The 18650-nt window shown below is 57.4% G+C and overlaps 2 protein-coding genes across 8 annotated transcripts in view; both read right to left on the bottom strand.

Moving 5' to 3' along the window:
• Nucleotides 1–974: 974 nt before the first annotated feature.
• On the bottom strand, nucleotides 975–4837 carry SETD6 (SET domain containing 6, protein lysine methyltransferase). 2 transcript variants are annotated; one of them, XM_070262981.1, is made up of 10 exons: nucleotides 4706–4837; nucleotides 4401–4490; nucleotides 4175–4319; nucleotides 3954–4095; nucleotides 3647–3841; nucleotides 3395–3515; nucleotides 2399–2579; nucleotides 2085–2227; nucleotides 1642–1893; nucleotides 975–1152 (listed from the first exon to the last, which is right to left on the bottom strand). In XM_070262981.1, the coding sequence occupies exons 1-10, from the start codon at nucleotides 4730–4732 to the stop codon at nucleotides 1087–1089; spliced, it is 1362 nt and encodes a 453-aa protein (XP_070119082.1). In that variant the 5' UTR covers nucleotides 4733–4837; the 3' UTR covers nucleotides 975–1086. The 2 variants fall into 2 exon arrangements, with proteins under 2 accessions (XP_070119082.1, XP_023492877.2); XM_023637109.2 differs by lacking the exon at nucleotides 975–1152 and having other exon boundaries at nucleotides 1337–1893.
• Nucleotides 4838–5819: 982 nt separating this feature from the next.
• NDRG4 (NDRG family member 4) overlaps nucleotides 5820–18650 on the bottom strand; it is a 41211-nt gene continuing 28380 nt past the window's right edge. For 3 of the 6 annotated variants that reach the window (XM_023637113.2, XM_023637112.2, XM_023637110.2), the window contains 14 exons: nucleotides 15157–15262; nucleotides 14794–14914; nucleotides 14647–14709; nucleotides 14428–14488; nucleotides 13221–13307; nucleotides 13089–13145; nucleotides 12596–12699; nucleotides 11637–11693; nucleotides 11505–11556; nucleotides 10498–10545; nucleotides 10272–10307; nucleotides 10112–10163; nucleotides 8733–8771; nucleotides 5820–7967 (listed from right to left, as the gene is read on the bottom strand). In XM_023637113.2, coding sequence (XP_023492881.1) covers nucleotides 7813–7967; nucleotides 8733–8771; nucleotides 10112–10163; nucleotides 10272–10307; nucleotides 10498–10545; nucleotides 11505–11556; nucleotides 11637–11693; nucleotides 12596–12699; nucleotides 13089–13145; nucleotides 13221–13307; nucleotides 14428–14488; nucleotides 14647–14709; nucleotides 14794–14914; nucleotides 15157–15262 — 1038 coding nt within the window. In that variant the 3' untranslated portion in view covers nucleotides 5820–7812. The remainder of the gene's footprint in view (nucleotides 7968–8732; nucleotides 8772–10111; nucleotides 10164–10271; nucleotides 10308–10497; nucleotides 10546–11504; nucleotides 11557–11636; nucleotides 11694–12595; nucleotides 12700–13088; nucleotides 13146–13220; nucleotides 13308–14427; nucleotides 14489–14646; nucleotides 14710–14793; nucleotides 14915–15156; nucleotides 15263–18650) is intronic. The other 3 variants (XM_070262980.1, XM_070262979.1, XM_023637111.2) reach the window with 1 other exon arrangement.

Below are 18650 nucleotides of genomic sequence, written 5' to 3'. Positions count from 1 at the left end.
TGGTACCTGCCCAGCTTATAATTGAAGAGGCTGCTGATGCCATGCACTTGTCTGGGGGGCATAGCTCCATGTCTTCTGACATTCCTGGTGTCCCAAAGAATAGCAAAAAGTTTAAATATTATGTAACTTATTCTTTTAATGTGGACGGGGCCTTGAAAATCACTAAGTTGTTAAAAAGTGGATGTGCTAGAATTTGGTATGCCAGGGAACATGGGAAGAGCTTGCAGCTGAGATCCCATGGGTTTCTGTTTTTTTCTCTTCCCCAAATTTAAAGCTGACTGCTGGGGAAAGCCTCATTTTTCATTTCTGTTGGAGAACCTACCCCCTTCAGCCCTGTGAGATGCAGTCAGCTCTTTTTTTAAAAAGGGAAACCATACCAGGCCTAAAGCTCCCCCATCTCAATCCTGATAATTTTATAAATTGTGGGAAAAAGAAAGGGAACCAAATATTATGAATTGCTCTCCCATATTATTCCAGTGAATGGCCATACAGCCTAAGTGGAACAACAAAAAAGTCAAAAGGACCAATACAGCCCCTTTTGTAAGGATTTTGAATGTTTTGTAAACGTATTGGTCCATGTGTTGTATTTTGTAGCCTTTCTAGTTCCTGGGCTTTGGCTCCCCTACTTCTTGTATGTGTATGCATACTGTAGTTAAACATTAAAGTCATGACACACATGTGAGTCCACTGTGCCTTTCTCAGTAGCAGCAAACAGTGCTGGTGGTGAGGAGGAAAGTGGACAGTCCAGCCTTGCAGAGCCCGGGGCCATTGGGAAACACCAACTTCTTGCTGAATGGTAGCTCTTTCCCACTGGTACTAATCTGGCATGATAGTGTTTCTACCTGTTCTTTCCAACAGTGGAAAATTGTTGGAGCAGGCTTCTGTGGTTAAACTGAATCACAAAACGTCCATTTTTTAATATCCTTTACCCTTATGGTGTTTTTATATAATTTTTAAAAGAGACCAGGTATATATTTCCCACTTACAATATACCTTACCTTTAATGACTGTTAAATTTTATGGCCAGAAAGGACCAAAAGGTTCAAGATTAAATAGTAGAAATCTTACATGAGTGGGGCTTGAATGTCATTGGTGTCTTAGAGTTTCTTCCCTGAAGGGCGAGTTGTGCCATCTAGAACAGACTTCAGACTGCTGAGGAATTAAAACAATTGCTCTGAGTGCCAGTGACATAGCTTATTAAATTCTCTAACAGGAACAGTCTTTTTAGTGACTTGCTCAAAATAGACCCAGATTTGAACCAGGTCTACCTTCAAAGTCCCTGTCATTAAATGCTAGACTACAGCAAGACGTATTACCATCACCTTTTGAACTCTGGTTCAAACTGAGAACAAAACAGCTATAAAATTTATTGGTCTTAGAAGCAGTCAGCAGTGATTCCCAATTCTCTAACATGTCACCCTTACCTCAGAGTTAGTCCTAGCACCACACTTTGGCTACTTTTCCTTTTGTTATTTATAAGAAAAGCAACGCAAAAGATCCAAATTTTCCTTCTTTTCAAACATCGATGAATATCAGCTTAGACTAAAATTCTTCTCATGGATGTTCCTTCAGGTAACAGGGAACCTGCTAACTCGTCAATTCCAACAACTGGTGTAAGATCATCTTCTGACCATAACGAACCTGTAAGGCTTGCTGTTCCCTCCAGCTGAGTTTGGCATAGACCTCCTTATTACTGAGTAAATCCTGCTCAGTTTTTAAGTCTGTGGCATAGGTTTGCAGGGTCAACAAAACACTTTTTCGAAGAAGCTGTCTCCATGATGCTTTGAGCTTGGGGATATTTGTGATTGTCAGGCTGTCCTCTTCCTTTTTGTCATCTGCCCATCCATCCTGGTCTTTAAACTCCCTGAACTCCTCCGCAGGCATGCACAGCACCTGGAAGCAACATGGGGCCCTTTAATTAGGATGTACTACTTGTGTATTTCTGAAATTGATTTAGAGTAGCCAATCTATTTTGGCAGCGTTTCAGTCTCCCTCCATCCCACCTTTCCTCTCTCATCTAGCTTTATCTAGCTCTAAATACCTAGGCCATTTTCAGCAGTAAATGGCCATTTTTGGCTCTTTACCTTGAGTGTGGTGGTCAGTTCCTCTTCAGTCAGCACCTCCTCCCGCCCAATCACAAAGGCTCCCTCTTCCCCTACCATCTCCAGTTTGCATAAGAAATCCCAGCGTTCATATAGTAGGAGCCTTTCAGCTTCAACTTTTGTTCCTGTAGATAGAAAAGTGATAGTGTGGAAGTCTCAGTATACCCAGGAGCTCATTTTTCCTTAGTCCACTGCCTTGTCCACAAAAAAGGGGCAAGTGCTATTTAGCAGAGTACCTGGGGCGGGGATAGAGACACATCCACCAGTGTCCAAGGTTGAGTTAAGCAGACACTCACCCTGTAATGCTGCTTCACGAACTGTCACCATCTGAATGTCAGCTGTGTCATCCGTGTTGTCAGGATATGGTTCAACAAAACCGTACATATGAATTAGTTGCCAATTAGCCATTTGCCCATAAGTGTTGAAAATCTCATGGCCTTTAGGAATGGGCTGAGTGGCCACCATCCGAAGACAATTCTGGGGTGGAAGGGAGAAGCTGGGGCCAGGCCCTTACATGGCCAGGCCCAAGAAGATTACTTCCCTCTTAGGAATAGCCTCCAGCAGGCATAGTTCAGCGATGGGACTGATGCTATACCGACCAACATTCTACCTTTAGTTCCTGCTAAGATCCTGTATGTAGAATGAAAGGGGTGAGGCTCACAAAGGTCAAAGTCAGCCTCAATGTTTTATTAAGTGACTCACTCTGCTCAGTCATCTTCAGCATTTAAAAAGTTGCTACCTTTCCAAAATGAACAGTTAAGCCTAGATCAAAGTAGGAATGGCAAATGGGGTTAGGGATTTAAAAAATAACAGCCATTTCCTAATTTTTATACTTGGATCGTCTCTTGCAACTTTATGTATAGCAAACAGAATTGATATAAACACAGCCTTGGTATTAAAGACCTTTGACCTGTGAACATCCCCGCTCTTCCCCCTTCCTCCCGAAAAGTACTGACACCAATAGCTGTTCCAGGCTGCTGTCCACAGGGCCCCAACACAATCTTGGCTCACTGGCACTTGACAGAACAGCCAACCTCTAACACCAAATAAATGATGGAAGTATAGTTTATCAGAGAATTAACTGCAACTTGCTTTGAGATGTTTTGCTGTTCAAACTGTTTCACTGGAATATGCAAACAAAGTACATACAGGAGGAGCTAACTTCAGTTTTAGCAGGAGAATGGAGCCCGTTTAGCCCAAATGCCAGGCCAGCATAAATGACAGACACTGGTTTGAATCAAATGCCCAATCATCAATGCACATAGAACAAGAACTGGGAGGGATCCACTCACTGGAGAGTATTCTAGATTGGCATTGTGATTGGCTAAGTGGTTTAGTATGTCTGCAGCAGGCACCATCAAAGGAGAGTTTGGCTCCTTTTCATCCTCCTCTTCCTCCAGTGGTTCCTGAAAGCTGCCACAGAGAGAACTTGGCTAAAGCCCAGTGTAGGATAAGAGACTGGGGGTGGCGTTCACTGTCCTTTCCCCTCTTGTCCCTCAATAGAGTTCTATAAGAAAAGGGTCCTTAAGGCTCTGCTCACTGACCTGTAGGCCATCACAAGAGCTACAAGCTGGTGGTAGAGTTCCGGGGAGCGAACCCTGGGGCTGAACAGATCGGGGTGGGCTTCCATGAAGGGCAGCACGATGGAATAGTACTCGCTGCGGATGTTGGCCAAATCCTTCTCCACGGCCTCGGGTACGCCTGTGCCCTGCAGCAATTGCCGGCGCTGCTCCTCGGGCCTGCAGTGACACCCCCACCCAGGTTTCCTTGACACACTCTACGGGGACTAGTGCTTGTAAGCCCTGTCCCCGGGGCAGGGCAGTTCGAGCCAGACCTTCCTACGGCTCTCACCAGAACATGGGGTGCTCCAAGCGGCCCAGCTCCGGCCAGAGCGCAAAGTAGGGGCTCCAGGGCGAGGCCGGCGCCTGCAGCTCGTGCAGCAGCGCGAGCAGCAACGGCACCCAGCCCGACTGGCTCTGCAACGCGCCTCTCTCTGCGGGAGACACACAGGTGAGAGCCCCGGCGTGGCCGCGCGGGCCCGCCTCCGGTGTCCCCCCCGCCGGCGTGCCCACCTCGCTCCAGCAGGCCGCTGATGGAGCAGGTGTGCTGCGACAGGAGCGCGGCCCGCGGCACCGCGAACAGCAACTCCCCGGGCTGCACGCTCTCCTGGGCCACCATGCCGTAGCCGGCCACCGTGCCCTGCCGGCTCACCGCCACCTGAGCAGAGGGAGCGGCCGGTCAGACCGGGCCCGCCCCCCGCCGTGCCCGCCTCCGCCCCACCGCCCGCCCCGCACTCACCTTGGGACTCAGCTCCAAACCAACCCGCCGGCACCAGCTCAGGAAGCCGGCCACCGGGTCCGGGTTGCCGCCGCCCGCAGGCCCCGCCACCTGAGACATGCGAGCGCAGTCGCGAGGCCCCGCCCCGGAGAGCTGGCGGGGGCGGGAGGAGGCCGCGGCGCGGGGCGAGAGCGCTGGGTGGGGGAGGGGAGGCGGGGAACGGCGTGGGGTGCGGGGAGCGCGGGGGCAGCACCGCGCGCGGGGGAGGGCGCGGCGCGGGGGACAGGGGGACAGGGCTGGGCCCGCGCCCGCCGCCCGCGACTTACCCGCCGGCGCTTCGCCCGGGTGGCCATGGTCCGAGGGCACCCAGCCCCGCGGGTCACTAGACCCGCGCTGACGCTTCCGGCGTCCCAGGCCACGCCTCGGGGCGGGGCGTATGTCCCCGCCTCGGCACCAGGACCACGTGACGCTGGTTGCGGCCTCCACGCGGAAGACGAGTGAGGATTTGCACCGGGTGAGGTCATTCCTTCTGAGAACATCCTTCTTCGGTCTGCGTGTCCCCAGTTGGGTTTAGGAGACGTGCGGTCGGGTGCAGGAAGATGTGTGTCCCCGTGCCGCCTCGCGCCTGGCTCTGAGCCAGGCAGAACCCTCCCCTTCTGTCTCCGACAGCTGAGACCTCTGGGCGAAGTTCGGGTGAAGAACAAAATCTGCTTTCTGGATGTGACTCCGAGGGCCTCGCGGCTGGCGGGCTGTGAGCGCACCCGGGTGGATGGCCGGCCGGCCTTCCTGATCTCGAGCCCTCGTCAGCTGCGGTCATCTGACCGTTTTCATTTGCTCAATTAGAGCAGCGTGTGTGTGTGTGTGTGTGTGTGTGTCAGAGTGGCGTAGGGAGGGCACCTAGAACTAGAATAGACCCCCTTTGCCCTTGCTCGCTAGTATATCCCTCTTTTTCACCTTCTGCCTAGCACATGAGGGGTTTTGTTTTTATTTATTTACTTCTTTATTAGCTGACACACGGCAGGAGCTCAGTGTCTATTAAATGGCTGAGTGAGTGAATCAGAAATGGTGGTTAAACACGGGCCAGTAGCATGCTGTTAAATTTAAGAAAATAAGGCTGCAAATAGAAAGGTTAGAAGCTGGGTTTTAAGTTGAAACATGCCACGGTCAGCTCCTGGCTTGGCCTCTAGGGCAAATCCCTTAGCCTGAGGCTCAGTTTCCCCAGCTGTGAAACTAAGATAAATATCTACCCGGTAGAATTAATGTAAGGATTGGTAAGATGATGTTTGTGACAGGAACTGGAAACAGAGAGACAGATGGACACGCCTGTCTGCACCCTGCATGCTCAAGTGACCTCAACCCAAGAAGCACCAGCCTTGCCAGCCTGAACATATCCCCTCAAAATGTTCCCTCGATGGCCATGGCATAACCATACTCGAATTCTTTTTAGTTTCTTTATTAGTTTTTCAGCACAGTTAACTCTCTCTACGTTGACAAGGATTTTTATTTGTTTTATATTTTGTCATCTCAAAATCTCATGACATCAGCCACCAGAATACACAAAATTAGGCTCTTCACTTTGTACAGAGAGGAAAATAATAAACTCCATTAAAAGTTCACTTTGACCAAAGAGACAGCCTCTGATGGAAAACCACACACAAGAGGACCCAATATACATATATATATATAATGTATAGATATTTATAGATATCTCATCTGAAAGAACACAGCAGAAAAGAAAAAAAAAATCCCAGAGTCGCAGCGCTACCTACAGTAAGAGGGATTAATTCTACCAGCTTTTCAAACAGTCACATTCGATACTCAAGGGAAGCAGGTGAGTAAACAGGACTGGGGGCAGACTACACTCCACCGGGCTCCAGAGCAGTCTAGTAATGGCTTAAGATTATAGAAGGGAGTGATGTGTGCACAGGAAATGGGGATGCAGTGTCCTCTCAGGCTCCCAGCACCCCCTCACCCCCCACACTCCCCCCTCCGACAGCCCTGCAGTTTTCACTGCTCTCTCGCCTCTGTCTTCACTCGTCTGGGGGCTTGTGGCAACTGATTTAGGCTCAAAGACAAATGGCTTCTGGTTTCTGGGCCAGGAGATTCTACCTGATAAGGTGGGTGGATGGCAGTATACTTCAGGTGACAGGCTTCAGGTGGCAGGCAGGGGCTGGGGTGTGTGGGGAGCCTTTCTCCTCTGCCTGCCCCTTGCTCTTTTCAGGAACCTTCACCTCCCACTCCAGGACCCAGGGAGCCCCAGGCCCAGCCCACTCTAACAGGCTGAGAAGGTGATGTGGGACTGTGAAGTCCCGCAACCTTGGACCAGTCCTCTCCAAATAAACTTTCCCTTCCTAGTGATGTTTGCACGACACTGGCATGGCTTGACCAGAACTCTCCCTAGGTATTTCTCCACGTTTCTGGAGGCCTTGGCTATACTGCTGCTGATTGGGTTGTCCTCCATGGAAACTGGGAGCAAAAAAGGGGTCTAGAGGAATCTCTGCCCCTGCTCCTGCTGGCTCCCCACGGCAGTCCCCACGAAGATCTCAGGGGTGCAGCCAGCACTCACAGACTATCCCAGCCTTTAACCTCAGCCCCCATGTCTGGTCCCTACGGAGACAGAGGACCAGGCGACTTTCTGCCTCAGGCTTAGAAATGGGACAGGGCCAGGAGGTGGCAGAGAGTGTGGGCTGGAAGGGACAATTCATGGAGTTCCTGCCCTCAAGGTCCGGCCTGTTCTATCCTTGGGCAGGAAAACCCTCTTCAGCTTCTGCCTGCCTGGCCCTGCAGCACCAGCCCTGCGAGTGCCCCCTTGTGGCTGCTGTTCAGATGATCGTCACATGTGCTTCAAGACAAACACATGTGTTGGGTGGAAGGGTTAGGGGAAAGGGGCCTGCAGAGCTCCAGGGCTCCCTGCCTCCCAGCGCTCCCTGCTGCTGTCTCCTGGCTCTCATGCCAGGAGTTAGACCTCGTGCTCCTGCTGTCCCAGTGCCCACCACCCAAAACCCCATCCCATCTTCAAACCTGCCTGCCCAACGAGGTCATCCCTTGCTCCTTCTTTAACCCAGGATATTAGCCTGGATCCTAGCCAGAGAAGGACTCAAACTCTTTCCTTAGTTAATCCCCTTCCTCCCAGGACACCCCCCCCCGCGACGGTCCCTAGGCCATCAGCAGTTGGAAGAGAGGAGTCTAAGTCAGCTAAGCAAGTTAACAAAGTCGGGGGGGGGGAGTGAGCCCCTCAAACCATCTGGAGACTGTTCCGTTGCAGCACCTAAGATAGATCCCTTCATCTTTTTAAACAAAAGAGAAGTAACCCCACTTCCTCCCTTTTGCCCTCACAAAAATAAACTAAAGGGAAAAATGAGCCGGCGCGAGGATGGCAGTGGGACGGCGATGTGGGCGGGGGCAGGTGGGCATCTTCGAGGGACCAAGGGCTTCAACAGGACACCTCCATGGTGTGGTTGACCTGGCCCAGCCCCTCACTGCTCTCCGAGTGGGTGCAGGCCTGCGGGCGGCTGCCGTCCACCGAGCTGGCGCTGGTGAGCGACGCGGTGCGAGAGCGGGCGAGACGGGTCATGCTGGCCGAGGGCACTGTGGACCGAGACGGGAGCCAGAGTGAGGACCAGCGGGCAGGGCCGGGTGCCAGCAGGCGGGAAAACGATCCACGCAAGCAAAGCGGCCAGCGAGCCCCGTTCTTCCACCAGCAAGCCAGGGCTCTGCGTCCGCTCCGTCAAGCCCGAGGCATGCAGTGCCAGCAACAGTGAGTGAGCCAAAGGACAGGGGACCAGGGGCCCCGCAGAAGACAGCAGGACCCTTCTCGCGGCAGCTGGCCAGGGGTGGGAGTTGACTGGGTGTCCTTGAGCTAGTGCAGGGATGGGACATATTTCCAACTCTACCTCCCTCAAGAGCATGGTGGAGCAGGGGGAGGAGGACAAGGTGTGGGGGCCTCAAATCACCCTAAATCCAGTTTCTGCTCTTATTCAGAGTTTCACAGACCCGCAGGGGCCAACTCTACCCTCCTCAACTCAACCAGCCACCCTGTCGTCCCCAGGGCCAGGCGCTGCCTCTGAGAGGTTCTGGTTCCTGAGCTCTGGGAGTCACGTGGCCCACGGCAACCTAGAAGCAAGACTGCTCTGAACCTCAGCCGATCTAGAGCCCTCCAGTGGTACAGAGCCACGTGGTCCAGGACCTGCGGGAGAGCAGGACTGCCCTGGGTTTTGGAGGGGAGCAGGACACAAGAAGGTTCCAAACCACAGCAAGACGCAGCCTGGCTGCAGCACTGCACAGAGGAAGGAGCGGGCGAGACTGGGGCGGGGGCGGGGGGGTCCATGCATCAGGGGAGGGGCCATGGGGTACCTGCTCCTCCACTCAGCCTTCGGTCCTTCAAGTACGCAACTAAGAGAGAAGACAGGGCCGGAGAGGGCGGGGTGGGGAGACACAGAACACCAGTGAAGAGCATGGTTGGTGAGGCAGGGGCGTGGAGATGGGCCAGAGATGAGAGAAAAGTCCAGGCACAGAGAGGGCTGGGGCAGGACTAGAGCCTCAGGAAGCCCGGCCCCGCCCGCCCCCCACCACAGCGGGCCACTAGGAACCGCAGCGCGGGCTGGTCTTAGTCTGGCCCCAGGAGCCCCGACAGCAGGGTGGGGGCCCTCATCTTGCCTGGGCTGCGGCACTGAGGGGCTCACACCGACAAGGCCTGAGCCCTCCCAGCTCTCGGGCTGCCTGGTGGTACTTCGCCCAGGGCCCTGAGAAAACGTCAGGGGCTGACAAGTGTTGCTCATCCACTCATCCCACAAACGTTCACTGTTGGCCTCCAGTGTCTCACTGGTGGCCTTGGCCTCTCCTTGCCTTACTTCTCCACAGAGAGGCTGGCAGGCCCCTGGGGGCCAGGGGGAGTTCTATTCTTGGATGTGCACCCCTCCAGCCCCCCAGGGGCCTGTCCTCCCGAGGAGGCACTAGCTCCAGAGGCTGAAGTCTTGGGGTGGGGGAATCAGAGAGAGGAGGTTTGCTTCCCGCAGGAGAGCCAAGTGTATGGGGGGGTTGGGAGGAAGGATGGGGTCACAGAAATGCTCCCGTGCCGCCAGAGAGGGGTACGCGCGTGCTGGGGGGCTCCTGAGCACAGTCTGGGAGTCTCATCTTTGCACAGGGTGATGTTTGGAGAAGGGAGGGGGCGGGCAGGGAGCCAGGTCCACCACCTTGCCTCTGTTACCGCAGGGTCTTCAGATATGCCACCCAGGTTTGGCTGCCCTCAGCTCTCCTGACACCAGGATGGCCTCACCTGCCTTCCCCAGTCCCCAGACTCCAAGCCCGCTCCTCGGATGCCCCCGGTACCATCCACTACCTGTGATAAAAGCCCTTCTCAGGTGCTGGAGGCCCCGGCAGGGGTGGCTGGTGTGTCTGACTCACCTTCAGGCAGGCTTCTCTGGCAGGACCCAGCCCCACTGGGCCCTGCGCCCCCAGGGCTGGGACAAGAGCCCCCGATGCATCAGGCCCAGACATGAGAGCAGTGTCCTAAAGCCCCCCAAGGGCACAGGAGAGCTGAGCACAGCCCAGGATGATCAACTTATAATTTAGGTGGAGATGCCCTAGTTGGGGCCCCAGCTATGGTGGGGAGCATGTGGCCAGAGGGGCCCAGCATCCAGACCCCAATAACAGAGCTCACATGCCCGTAGGCTGCTCAGCCCCACCTCGCTGCCTGCCCACTGTCTCCGGGGCGGGTGGGGCGGTATACTTACTGTAGCCCATGCCTTGCAGGAAGTATTTGAAGGCTTCCGTCAGCTTCCCAGGCTGCAGGAGGGCAGACAGGCACAGGCTTTGATTGGCTGCCTGGGATGGGGGCGGGGGGAGGCTTCCCCAACCCGGGCTGGGTAAGGGAGGGAGGGCCAAGAGTCTCACCTGTGTGACCTGGGGGAGCCCACCAGAATCTGCCATCTGCAGGAGAGAGAGGGGGGTGAGCTGAGCAGGAGCCACCGCACACCTTGCCTGGGCCTTGCACACCTGGACAGGCTCCCCTGGCTGGACACACAGTCCTGCTCCCATTCCGGCTGGGCCCCCAGGCAGGCCCCTCTCTGAGGCTGGGCCCATGGTGGGTGCTGGCTCAGGGCTGGGAGGAAGGCCTCACCTTCAGGAAGGTCGTGGTGCTTGGATCCAGTTTGGAGTTGCACTCGACCTGGGGACAAGGAGCCAGCTTCAGCAGAGCAAGGTGGCCCTGGCCCCCAAGAGGGTATCAGGGGAGCCCCTGGCCCGGTTGCTAAGGTTGGGTCTATCCCCAGAGCTGGGAGGAGGGAGGGAGGCGAGGGAGGGAGGGCAGCGGCAGACACAGGCGCTGGCTAAGGCTGCCCCTCCCCAGGCTGCCTTCTGAAAGGCCACGCCCCTGGAGATCAGGACCCTCGCCTCCACTCACGACTGCTGATGGGGCAGGGGCTGGGGACTGTCCTCACGGAGAGCCAGGGCCACCTTGGCGGAAGTGGCTAGGAAAGCACCAGGGACCACAGGAGTTGGGCGGTGAGGTGAGGAAGGGCCAAGGGTCAGCAGGAGACTCAGAACTCTGCATGGGTCAAGATGGCCAGCACAGCCCACACCCCTGCTCCCCAAGCCCTCAGGTACAGGGAGGATGTGGTAGTTTCTGGGCACACTGGGAGCTGCCCTGAGCACTCCTGAACTCCTGGCCCTCTATGCTGAGGGGGACATGAAGCCCTCAGGCTGCCTGCTCTTGGAGTTCCAATAGGAGAGGTGACACACAATCCCCATATGTGACAAAGGTCAAAGGGGGACCAGTGCTGTGCTCGTGAATTACTTATTTCATAATGATGAATCAAACCTTAGAGAGAAGGGAGATCAGCCTCTGGGCCTGAGGTGGGCAGAGACTGAGGTGGGGCTGCACTGCTGGGTGGGGCAGGGGGTGGGGCATCAGGTACCATCACGTGCCCTGGCCCCAGCTCCCTCCGGTCTCCAGACCTCCCTCACCTGAAGGATGGGGGCTGCACCAGGTGGTGGAGAAGCCCACCACCCAGTGCCTGTCCCTGAGGCCTCCCTGGGCTGGGTCAAGAATTGGCCCTGCTGCCCAGAGGCCAGTGACCCCCTTACTCCTGCCTCCCACCCCTGGTCAGGGCTCAGTTCCTCACTCACCACCCCATCCTCAGCAGGCGCATTATCCCCGACCACCAGCATCACGGGGCAGCTGCAGACACAGAGGAAAAGGGCTGTGTGGCCTGGGCATGGGGCAAAGGCGGGGCAGGCTGGAGGGGAGGGGGCACTCACCGGAGCGTCTTGGCATTGGGCACTGTTCCAGGCCGGTTAATGTCCAGGTCTCTGCGGCTGCAGGCAGAGAGAGGCCAAGATGGGCATCCCAGGACTGGATCCCAAGGCAGGGGGTTGGGAGGACAGGGCGTGTTGCTCCTAAGCCTGACACTCCTGTATTTCAGCCAAACCCCATCCCCAGGAGTCCCCTGGCTGGTCCAGAGTAGGGCCTCAAGCTCATCCAGTCATCTCAGCAGTAGAACACGGCCTCACAGATCCCAACTGATGAAACAGGCACACAGGGGCCTGCTCTGCATAAATAGGGCTTCAGTGTTCCCTCATGCGTGACTTCTTCCTGGACCCCCCAAATCATGCCAGGTGGGCCCTCGAATTTGGCTCTCCCTCCCCGTTGAGGCACTTGTCAGATGTGCACAAGCCTCTGTCCTGTGGGATTCCTGGGCCACAGTCGGGGCAGGGCCTGGGCCTCACTTGTTCTTCACTTTCTCCAGCATCATGCACACAGCAGGTGCTTAGTAAATATTTGCAGGAGAAAGAGAAGAGAGGGCAGGTGAGTGAGGGGGCCTGGCTAGTCCCCTGCAGGGCAACCCCAAAGGGGCTCCAGGGAGCCGAGCTTGACAACCAGACTTCCTCCAACCTCCTCCCCATTTTATAGATGTCGGCACTGAGGCTCAGGGTTGTTGGGGTCAGGGATGTCGCCCACATCCCCCACTGCTCCCAGCCGGCAATGCCCCAAGGGAGGAGTGGAAGAGCCCAGAACCAGAGTCGGCTGGAGCACTGCTCCACCTGTGCTCCTCGAGGGGTGTGACCCTGGGCAAGAAGCGAGCCCTCTCGGAGGCTCAATAATCTGCTCATCTACACACTGTCTGCCTGCCTCCTCCCATGGATGGTTGTAGCAAGGGGTCCCCCAAAAGACTGGGGGCCCTGCGTCCCAGTGCTGACGAGCCCCACACTGCCCACACCTGTTGTATATGTTCCAGAAGAGCTGCAGGTTGGCCTGGTTCACCACGTTCCCGATCTGCTGCCGGTAGCTCTGCACCAGCTCTGTGCTGTTCACCAGCTCCTCCTGGGCCCAGGGGGACGGACGGGGACACACGGAGGGAGCGGACAGACAGGGGCGTGGGCTCAGAGGGGACGTGCACGTGTCACCGCCAGAGCAGCCCTTTCCAGCTCCCAGCAGGGTGGGGTGGGGGGCTGGGACCTCAGGAGGGGAGGGGAGGCTCCACTGAGCGATGGGAGGAGGCCCACCCCCGATCTGTCCTTCAGATGCCCCAACATCATGGCTAACAACAGAGTACAGGGTGACACAGGTCAGATGCCACAGAACCCCAACTCCCCTCCTCCTGCCCGGCTAGGAGGAGGCAGAACCAGGCCCTTCAGAAGCTGCCTGAGCCTCCTTAAGACCCCCTGCCTGGCCACCCCTGTTCCTGTTGAGGACGGCCCCCATGCCCTTACCTGGCTGAAGAGGTGGGATAGTACCGTGTCGGGTAAAGTGCTGGTCAGGCCGGAGAGCTGCGGGCCGAGGTAGAGGGCATGTGAGTGCCGCCCCTCACCACCACCATCCCCGTCCGGGCTGACCACGCTCACCTTGGTGGCGGCCCAGTCGATCCAGCCTTTGCCATTGGGGTCAATGTTCATCAGCACCAGCCCCTCCACCAGGTCGGGGTAGATGAGCTGCCGGTGAGAGGGAGACAGGGCTTGGGGTGGGGGGAACGGTGGGCAGGGGGCCCCAATCTTCCCAACTAGAAAACGGGCTGTAAAATTCTGGCTCTTCCTATTTCCTAGGTGGTTGGGAGGGACCGAGGAAAAGGACAGACTCCGTAAGGGCTTCAAGATGCCACAGATGACCCACTGGCCTAGGAACCTGCCTGGACTTCCCAGTCAGCTGCCCCAGCTCGGCCTCCTTCCTGCCTGTAAGCTCTCAAAATTCTTTATTTGGAATCTATGCCTATATCACTGTTTTCCACCTCTTGTAATATACTTCTGAGGATGCTGCTATTGTAAAACTGAGGATTAAACACCTCCAATCAAACATTTTGTTTCTTTGCTTTCATAGTGATGTTAAGTAGGACACTGACCTTCCCAAAGCCTGTCTGTGTTAGATATTGTCAAAGAGATTCACAAGTTCTGTTCAAGTGCCCATGTTTAGGGGAAAATGGTAATATACATACAACACTACTGTCGCAGGTTTGTCTGGGGGGAGGCAGTGGTCTACAGTGAACAGAATGGTTAAGTGCTGTTTCCAAAACCGGAGTGGAAAAATTTGGGTCATTTCTTTTGAAGAAAGAAATATTTTGCATCCTGAAAATTAAGTTTTGTTTTTAGAGATGAAAAATTTGGAGGCTCCTATCTGACAGGATGTTTCTCAAATGTGACTTTCTTTAAACCTCGCGACCTCAACATAAGTGTACTTTTTGGGTTACAAAACGATTCATGTTTAACTATTACCCTATTTAATGAATGGGTGATTAGGCTAACCCTTGTTCAGTGGCTAGAGCAACTAGTTGTATAGTTTGTTGTTAATAGAAGTTTTGGCTTTGGATAACTGTCAAGCATGTTATAATTTATAATCTTTTGAGGAAATGTATGGACAAAGTAACCTATTTTTTTTTAAAGTTAATTTCCTTGGAGGAAAAAAGAAAAGAGGGCTTTTCTAAGTGAAGAGGAAGTAGGGGGAGGAGAAGGAAGAAAGAGCAGCGATAGTTCTCTGGGGCTGAAAGCCTGCCCCGCCCCCCCCAGGGACTTGCCCTAGGATGTGGGGGGCGGGGTGGGGGGGTGGTGGGGGGAGACTCACAGCAAACTTGGCCAGCACATATGCTCCGGCTCCCACTCCAATGCCAATCACGTACTTGAACCTGGTGGAGAGCATGGCTGCTCACCCTAGGGCTGGGGGTGTCATTTCCCATGACTGCCACCCACAGTCCTCAGCCTCAGCTGCAGCTTCGTGGCTCTGTGGTGGTGGTGGGCACCCCTGGGCCCCCAGCACGGGGGCAGGGGCCAGGCAGGGACTCACCCAAAGTGCTGCACCACGCTGGGGAGCATGGCGGCCAGCTGCTCCATGGAGGGGAACTGGTACCTGTGGGGCAGAGCAGGAGGTCAGGCCCAGGTGCAGTCTTGGGCGCAGAGCTGGGGAGAGCTGGAGGGGCTCCGGGGTACCTACCCCTGAGGAAACTGCGACGCCCCCACCTGCTGCCCGGGGGCATCCACGTGGCACACCACGAAGTGCTTGGTGATCTCCTGCATGTCCTCGAAGTTGAAGAAGGTGTTGAAGCACAGCTTGTCTGCAAAGACACACCTCTCAGCTGTGCTGAGCAGAGGGGGAGGGGGGCCCGTGGGCCTGGGAGGCAGGGCGAGGCAGAGTGATCAGCCTCATGCTCCAGCAGGGAAACTGAGGCCCAAATAACTAAGGGCACAAAGCTAAGTGGGCGCAGGGATCTATGGGGTCCTACGGGGAGAGAAGGGGGCCTCACTGCTCTGGGAGACTCCAGGCAGAGGAAGCCGGATGAGGCTGGGGTGCACTTACGGTTGAGGCCCACGTCATGGTAGGTGAGGATAGCTGGGCGGTTCCCTTTGGGGGAGCCCCGGATCACCACGTGCAGAAGGCCATAAGGTGTCTCAATGTCGTGTTCCTGAGGGGAGAGACAAGGCTGGACACTCCGGGCGGCCCCCACTCCTGGTTCTTCTGGGGAATGAGGCTGTGGGGCAGCCTGGGGGCTGCTGGGCCTGTGGGGCCTCCACCTGGAGCACCCCATTCTCATCACCCCAAGCAGCTCCCAGAGAGGACAGACCAGATGGAGCACCCTTCCCAGGGCCCTTCGGCACAGGGATGTGACTGGTCTGCATGGAAAGTTCTGGTCCCCTCTGCAAACCAGCCAGTGGGGGGAGGTGCCCTGCACGCAGCCCTCCAGGGTCCAGCGAGGCCATTTTCTCCGTCTCACTGCAGCCCCTCCAGGACAGCTCTGCCACCCCAGCCTGAGCCCTGCCCTCACCGTGTTCCTTCCCAACCCAGAACCCTCGAAGGGCTGTTGCTCCTCTAGGGGAATGGCTTCAACAGCCCTGCCTAGAATCCTCGGTGAACACCCCGACGCCAGCCAAGCCCAACCCCCAGGCCTGCCCCTGGCTCCCACCTCCAGACTCTTGCTCAGGTGGGTCCTTCCACCTTGAATGCACCTCCCCTTCAGGCAGGGCCAGGTTAGACACCCACCCCCTCCCCAAGAGCCTTCTGCAGTGGCAGCTCTGGGATGCTGTTAGTCCTTCAGGAAGCAGGAGTTGGATGCTGTGCCTGCTCCTTACTGTGTGTATGACTCTTGAGCAGGGGACACCACTTCTCTGTGCCTCAGCCACCTTTTCCCAAGCCTTTTCACGGGGACTAAGTGAGAACTAACCAAGCTGATGTCTGCGGAGCCTTGGGCACTTGGAGAGGTTGGGTTGTGCCCCCCTGAGCCCTGGGGAGGTCCTCTGCTGGCTGGCCCTCTGCAACTGGTCACTCTTGGCCACTCAGTTGGGAAACTCCAAGAGGGTCCGTCAGAGCTGAATAAACAGCCCTGCCCTGCACCATGGGGAGCCCCAGGAACCAAAGGGGGTGGCCAGTGAGTTGGAGGTGGGGCTAGGGTCAAGGACAGGGAGGAAGCAGCAGATGACTGAATACTCACTGTGTGCTAGGTGCCTTGCGTGTTATGCAAGAGAGGAGCTCCTCCCCCATTTTGCAGATGGAGGACACAGATTCCAAGAGATCTTCTTGGGGGCTGGCCTTCTTGGGTCTGGGCTCAGAGGCCACTGTCCCGGCCCGAGTCTCCAGTGGGGATGACAAAGTGTTGCCAACCCCGTGGCCAAAGGCCACCCCGTGGAAGCCACACTTCTGCTGCTGCCCTCCAGGTGGCCAGGGCCACCACAGCCTCCCCTTGTCCCAGGCCTGTCCTCCCTCAAGGCCATCAGAACAAGGAACACTTCCTGCTCCTTGACCACGGACTGGACATTTCTTACGTATCTTCTCATTTACTCCTCATAGTGACACAAGCCTCAGAGTAGGAATCTGAGATGGGGGAAGGAGAAATGACTTGCCCAAGGTCGAGCCCAGAGAGGGCAGGGCAGGCCTTGTCAGGTGCCAGCCTCAGGGGCAAGGGTATGCGCTGAAGGCTGCATTTTCTGAGGAGGAGATCCAGCTCCACCCAGAAGACTACCAAGCAGGCAGCCGCTGCACAGCTACTTGCTGGGGAGGCCGTGCTGCATCCCCCACCCACCACACTCTCTTGCCTCTGGAGGGCAGGGTTGGAGGCAGGAGGGGTGCACAGGGCTATGGAGGGAGGGCTGGGGGCAGGAGGGGTGCATGGTGCTATGAAGGGGAATGCTGGGGGCAGGAGGGGTGCACGGTGCTACGGAGGGGAGGGCTGGGGGCAGGAGGGGTGCACGGTGCTATGGAGGGTGGGGGCTAGGGGCAGGAGGGGTGGACAGGGCTGTGGAGGGCGGGGTCGGGGTCAGGAGGGGTGCACAGGGCTGTGGAGGGCGGGGTCGGGGGGCAGGAGCGGTGCACAGCGCTATGGAGGGCGGGGTCGGGGGCAGGAGGCGCGCCATCGCACTAGAGCGCAATGCGCTTCCTGCGGCATGAAGTGCAGTCCCCGCACAGGGTCATTCCAGCCCTGCGGGGCACAAGTCAGGACCAGGGCGACGGCCTTCCACACCCAGACCTCCACTGCCCATGGCTGTGTGTGAGGGGGGTCTGTCCCCTCCCAGCCTGTGGCGCCCCAGGTCCCCATCCCCGGGGCGGCGGGACTCAGCCGCAGTGCTCGCCCTACTAAGACGCATCTCCCCGGGGACGGGAAGCGTGGGCCTGGGCAGACCCTGGGGCGTCGCCGCGCTTGCCCGGCCCGCGCGGCCCAGTGACCTTGGCTGAACCCTCGCGCCGACCTCCCTGCGCCTCCTCCAACCCCGGAGCTCAGACCCAGCTCCGCCTGATCGAGGCCGAGCGTCCCTGTCCCCCTGGGTGCTGCACAAGGGGGTCGCCCCAGGGGCCGCAGCCGGACGCACTCGGAGCCCCCACCCCCAGGGCCGCGCGCTCCCATTGGCTCCCGGTGACGTCAGAGCACAGCCCCGCCTCCAGGTGGGCATCCGCCGGAGGCACTGCGGCAGCAAGGGAGGGTGCTCTGACTTCCCCTCTCCGCCGGTTGGGTTCTCCTCGCCCGTGACCTTGAGTGCTGCGGGGCCTTTGAGCCAGGGCTCAGCGCGTGCGCCCGGGAGGGGAGGCTAGTCCGATTCTTCCCTCCACCGCATCCATCGTTCAGGGACCCGGGCTGCGCCCGCGGCAGCCACTGACGTCGTTGCCCGGGTGCGGGGCGACCCCGTGGGCTGCGGACCGGGCACGGCAGGCAGGGGTTGGGGGTGCAGGAGAAGGTGTGCCCTGCTTTTCCCTCCTTGAGGAAGAACAGCACCCCTGGGTACTGCTGCCCGGGCGGGAGGAGGCGCCCAGCCTGCAGGCTCAGGGCTTCAGGGGTGCCTTCCCCCACCCACAAAATAAGGCACCGCGACCCCCCTCGTCCCCTCCCCCACAAGAACCCTGGCTTGCCGGCCTAGTTAGCACCTCGCCCCAGACCTCCCCGCCTCTGCTCGACTGGCACCGTGGTGCCCTGGGGACCAGGAGGCGCTGCAAGCAACTCCTAAGGAAGAAAGGCTGTCTGTCCTGTTCGCACTCAGGTGCAGCCACCCAAACAACCGAGACAAGCCCGCAGGGTCACGAGGGCAGCCCCCTGGGGTGCACGCACAGGCACCCCAGACAGACGCGGGGCGCACAGCCTCCCCCAGCGCTGAGATGGTCACAGGCGCGAGGCAGACGCCAGCCGGGCACGTGCCAGGCGGAGGGCACACTGTCCGCGGGGTGTACACACGCTGGCACGCCGGCCCACACAGGCTTGCAGACAAGTCGCAGCCCATGCCGTTTTCTGCAGATGTCACCCCTCCCCGGCCTGCGGGGGCTAGCAGCTACCCCCGAACACGGCAGACCAGGGTCACCAGGGAGACGAGGAC

The sequence above is a fragment of the Equus caballus genome, chromosome 3, assembly GCF_041296265.1.
Source record: "Equus caballus isolate H_3958 breed thoroughbred chromosome 3, TB-T2T, whole genome shotgun sequence".
Taxonomy (NCBI): domain Eukaryota; kingdom Metazoa; phylum Chordata; class Mammalia; order Perissodactyla; family Equidae; genus Equus; species Equus caballus.
The sequence above is the reverse complement of the archived record's forward strand: the minus strand, read 5'-3'. Positions and strand labels throughout refer to the sequence as shown.

Bases quoted from the DNA above. Each gene is read 5' to 3' on its own strand.
- SETD6 (XM_070262981.1), bottom strand. From the start codon at position 4,732: ATGGCCACCCGGGCGAAGCGCCGGCGG. The intron at 3,842-3,953 runs GTGAGAGCCGTA...GTGTCACTGCAG, and splicing joins TTGGAGCACCCCATGTTCTG to GCCCGAGGAGCAGCGCCGGC. The intron at 3,516-3,646 runs GTCAGTGAGCAG...TCTCTGTGGCAG, and splicing joins GCTCTTGTGATGGCCTACAG to CTTTCAGGAACCACTGGAGG.